This window comes from Alnus glutinosa, chromosome 10 (genome assembly GCF_958979055.1).
Source record: "Alnus glutinosa chromosome 10, dhAlnGlut1.1, whole genome shotgun sequence".
Lineage (NCBI taxonomy): Eukaryota > Viridiplantae > Streptophyta > Magnoliopsida > Fagales > Betulaceae > Alnus > Alnus glutinosa.
The window spans coordinates 16,372,415-16,377,367 of record NC_084895.1 but is presented as its reverse complement, the minus strand read 5'-3'; the positions used below and the strand labels follow the sequence as shown (position 1 = coordinate 16,377,367).

The following is a 4,953-nucleotide window of genomic DNA, read 5'->3' as shown; positions in this document are numbered from 1 at the left end:
CGGCCAATCAACTCTTGAAAAATCAAATCACTTTTAAAAAAAAAAACAAAAAAACAAAAAAAAAATTCAAGAGCTAATTGACAGTGCAACTTCAGCAAAATGTAATAGAAGTCTGGTGTATAGCATTACTTATATAAAAATATACTAATCATGAAGAACTCTTAGAAAATGTAAAAAGTACTGAAATTAAAAAGATCTAGGTTCTTTATTTTTGTTTTTTGTGCTACATTGAATTCATGCAAACTAATCAGTCAGTATATCTATGCAGAATCCTCCAAACTCAGAAACATGGCCTATTCTCCAACTTGCACCGCCAGCTAGTACTGGAGGGCCTTTGATCCAATCCAATTTGCTCACAAGTCACGAGGCTGTCCAATTCTTCATGTTATTTTATTCCGTAAACAACAATCTCCATCTATATAAACCCTAACCCGTTTCAACATCCCACACCACCCCAAAGACATCCCTATACAACACATATCTCATACCCTAGCTAATTAGCAAGGCTGCAAGTTTGTCTGAAAATGGGTTCTAAGGCTATTACAACCATAGCTTTTCTAGTCTCTCTCAACCTTCTCTTCTTCACTATGGTCACTTCAACATATGTCCCTTGCCCACCACCGCCACCAAAGACTCCAAAACATCCTCCGGTAAAGCCACACCCGACCCCAGCGGCGCCTAAGCCCACCACTTGCCCCAAGGACACCCTTAAGCTAGGGGTGTGTGCCAACCTGTTGAATGATTTGGTGCACCTTGTTGTTGGAACTCCACCAAAGACACCCTGCTGCAGCCTCATCCAGGGGCTTGCTGACGTGGAAGCTGCTGTTTGCCTTTGTACTGCCATCAGGGCCAATGTTTTGGGCATCAATCTTAATGTCCCTGTCTCGTTGAGCTTGCTGCTCAATTACTGTGGAAAGAATGTTCCCACAGGCTTCCAATGCGCTTAATGGTGTTGAAGTCTCATTTTTCTACTTGCTTCCTTTTATAATCTGATTATTTTCATCATTTCCCATTAATTTGGGCTTTCAATTGGTTTATTGGACTCTCAACTACTTGGCCTTCCACACTCTAGTGGCAATAAATTAAAGAGGCCATTGTGGGGGAAACAATAAAATATGTGTTTTTTCTATATGTAAAATTCTCTTGATGAATATGGTGCTTTCAATATGCCTCTTTTTCTTTTCTTTTTTATTTGTTTTATTATCTTAGATCAGAATTGAAAGTTCACAAATTTAAAATTTAATTTTCATATAATATTTAATTAAAATGAGAGTGATTGAAGATGTCACATTTTTCAAAAGCTTAAATTAATAAAAAAAAACAAAAAAAGTTGATTTTGTTAAAGTATCCCACATCGTCAAGAGATATATGAAAGCAATTGTTATGTTATAGGAAATTCCTACTTGTCAACAGTTTTTTCTCTTGGTTCTTATCAAACCCAGACTTGGATCTAGAAAGAAATGCAAATCAGACAAACTAGCAGAAACTTCATATACTCCTCAAAGAAATTAAAAATTAATTAAAGACCAAAAAACCAGAACCCCTAATTTGCTCTCTATAAATTGATATAGTCCAAATCATGCCAGCAGTTTGTGCCAAATCTGAACCAAATTGAAAGCCAAAGAAATGTAATTTTTTTATTTAATATAATTAGCTTGGCTTGTACAAAGATAATTTTTTTTTATTTAATTCAATGAGAACAAGAGGCATGCAGAAGATTGAGGTTCTATTCACATACAAAGCCTTGAGGGACCTTCTTCCCGCAAGCATTAAGAAGCAAAGTGATGGCAACAGGCAGCTTGAGATTGACAATTCCCAACACGTTGGCCTTAATGGCGGTGCATAAACACGAAGCAGCTTCAAGATCTGCAAGGCCTTTCACCAGCGTGCAGCATTCCTCGCTTGGTTTCGTCCCAATAACCTCAGTGACCAGTCCTAGCCAGCTCCCACAAACACCAAACTTTAGAGTATCTTTCGGGCATTTCAAGGAAGAAGCTTTTGGAAGATTATGATCATCATCAGATGAAACATGAGTGAAAGATATGATGTTAAGGAAGATGAAGAAGCAAGCTGCTGCGGCCTTATGACCCCTAAAACCCATCTTATCCTACAACAAATTCTAGAGGTAGGATTCACCAGGGTATATATAGAGATAGGTCCAACATATATTATATAGGGAGAAAGTATATATACTATACCATTATCAACTACCATTATATTTTTATTTACGCCTCCAAACTTTATATAGCAAATTATTTTCCGTGATATTTCACACAAAAATACCTTTGAAATTATTAAAAAAATAAAAATAAATATAAAATCAATTCTTATGGTTAGCTTAAATTACAAATCGCTCCATGCGGTATAAAAAATAATTCAACAATCATTGCAGTCAAATTCTGTCAAAACACTTAACGGATTCCATTAGTGTGTCACATCATTATATTGACACATGTCACTCTTTTCTACAAAAATATAAACATATAAAACTTAAAAATTTATTTATTTATTTATTTTTAAAAAAAACCAGGGAAAACAAAATATAAAATAAAGGTAGTGCCTAGGAGCCACTTTCACCGGCACTGATTTTGTATTTATCCAAAATAAAAAATAAAAAAAAAATGTAAAAAACGATAAAAATTAAAAAAATCAGTAGGCTAATATGAAAAGGGCCATATTTCTCCTTTTTCTAAAATATATATATAATAGAAGTTAGGAGGACTAAAATATATTTTTCTCTTATATATATATATATATATATATATATATATATATATGGGAAAAGTACACAACCCCCCAAACTACTAATTGTGTCAATGTCCCCCCCTAAACTACCAAAAACTGTCAATGTCCTCCTAATGACAAAAATACCCTTCATAAAATTATTAAAATAAAATAAAAACTAAAAAAATATTTTAAAAAATTAAAAATAACAAAAATTTATACAAAAAAAAAAAATTAAAAATTAAAAACTGTTTTTTTTTTTTTTTTGTTAAAACAAATTATTTTTCTAAGTTTCAGTTATTTTTTCGTTTGGTTTTTTAAAAAAAAAAAAATCCATTCTTTTTTTATTAATTTATTAAAAAACTGGGTTTTCCTTTTTCTTTTTCGTTTTTTTTTTTAAAAAAAAACTTTCTTTTTCGTTTTTTTTTTAATTTATTTAATTTGTTTTTTAAAAAATAATATTTTAGTTTTAGTTTTTTTTTTCGAATTTATAAGGACATTTTTGTCTTATTCAAAAAAATTTAGGGTTATTTTTGTCTTTTTGTTAGTATTAGGGGGACATTGACATTTTTTGGTAGTTTGAAGGGGGCAATTGACACAATTGGTAGTTTGGGGGGTACATTGACAATTGAGTGGTAGTTTGAGGAGGATATGTGTACTTTTTTATCTCTCTATATATATATAGACACAGACAAATGAAAAGGCTGATATTAGGCACGGATATTGTGGAAAGATTTTTCTGATCAGCGGGCGAGTAGAACCACAAAGCCTTTGGCCATGGCCAAGTCCATGGATAGCTAGCTAGTGGCACATATTTATAATTAGATTTCGCATTTGTCTTTGTTGTACCATGCCAAATACATGGCCAAGAGGTTTCAAAGCCCCATAGCTCCACTGGTGCTGCACGTATAAATGATTTTCTTTCGGTAAGGTTTAAGTGCTTAATTTCTGTTCATGTTATAGGAAAAAATAAAAATAATTACAGCGTTGCTTAAAATAATCATAATTCTTTAATTAGTTTCAAAGCATCTTCTTTCAATGATATGCAGCTCACAAGAGATTACGGTGAAATTTTGTTTTTTTATTCATTTTAACGGTCAACACTAATAGAGAAGCTTCTTAACTACAAAATGGTAGTTTGATTTATCAAAGTGTCACGTATATTAGTTTGTGAGACTTTTTTTAAAAATGGCCGGGAGTTAAAAGGGCTTTTTTTATATTTTTTTACACTTTTACTTTTTCTTAATTGTAAAGGGGTAATTTAGGCATTTTAAGTGTCAAAAGTAGGGGTATTTTGAAAAAAAAAAAAAAAAAAATCATTAAAGTTGTCACATGTAAGGCACATGACCAAATGGGCTGTTTTTGGGCCAAGCCTATTTTTATGGGCCAAATCTCAAATTGGTTGGTTTTGAAATAAAACTTTAATATATGCATTCAGCTCTAACCAACTGACCTAATAAGTTGTACGGATAGCTCTACAGGGTACGATGCTTTAGAAGTATTTGGTTCTTAAAGCAATAGAGCAGATAAAGGAAAATTATTGGATCCATCTCATTATAATCACCATGGCTTAGTACTCTTCCACTTCTTTTGAAAATTTTCTTTATTATAGTTCTTTTGCTAATGAAAATAATTAAGAAGAGTGGAAGATAGAACGAATTGCTAAAACAACAAACATTTGTGTTGTTAGAGTTGCAATACGTACGTTTGCTGTTATTCAAGATAAGAAAAACAAATTAATGTTTGTGTAGTTAATTCACATCGTTTGTATAGTTTGTAGTACTTATAAATTGGTTTATATTGATTTAATGATTGATTTGAAAAAAAAAAAAAAAAAAAAATACAAGAATGAGAGATGGACGACGGATAAAGAAAAAAAAACATAGCATTTTTCGATCTAATGAATAACTAATTAAATGCACATGGCAAACTGTCACAGACAATCTCTTCATTGTTAGCAGGGATTTGAATTAATACATATATATATCCTCATATCTACTGTAACGACTAGAAAAAAAAAAAAAAAAAAAAAAATATGCTAGTCACATTTGCATTATCACCTTAAAATGAAAATAACTTTTTTAAAACATTTATAGTAGCCTCATGAAAATAACTTTTTTTGTTATTTTGGTGAATCAATTCAGTGAATTAAATTGTCCAAAATGACTTTCCAGCAGCCTCACCAATTTAGTAAATAAACAGTACTCATCAACAATAGTGAACATTGTC

General features: G+C 31.6%; 2 protein-coding genes across 2 annotated transcripts; one reads left to right on the top strand and one right to left on the bottom strand.

Moving 5' to 3' along the window:
- The first annotated feature begins 432 nt into the window (after positions 1–432).
- Positions 433–1,167, top strand: LOC133880113 (14 kDa proline-rich protein DC2.15-like). Its single transcript, XM_062318994.1, has one exon. It carries the CDS (start codon positions 525–527, stop codon positions 945–947), a length of 423 nt encoding a protein of 140 aa, XP_062174978.1. The 5' UTR covers positions 433–524; the 3' UTR covers positions 948–1,167.
- A 444-nt stretch (positions 1,168–1,611) lies between these two features.
- LOC133880114 (putative lipid-binding protein At4g00165) lies at positions 1,612–2,157 on the bottom strand. The gene has a single exon (XM_062318995.1). It carries the CDS (start codon positions 2,099–2,101, stop codon positions 1,727–1,729), a length of 375 nt encoding a protein of 124 aa, XP_062174979.1. The 5' UTR covers positions 2,102–2,157; the 3' UTR covers positions 1,612–1,726.
- Between the last annotated feature and the right edge of the window lie 2,796 nt (positions 2,158–4,953).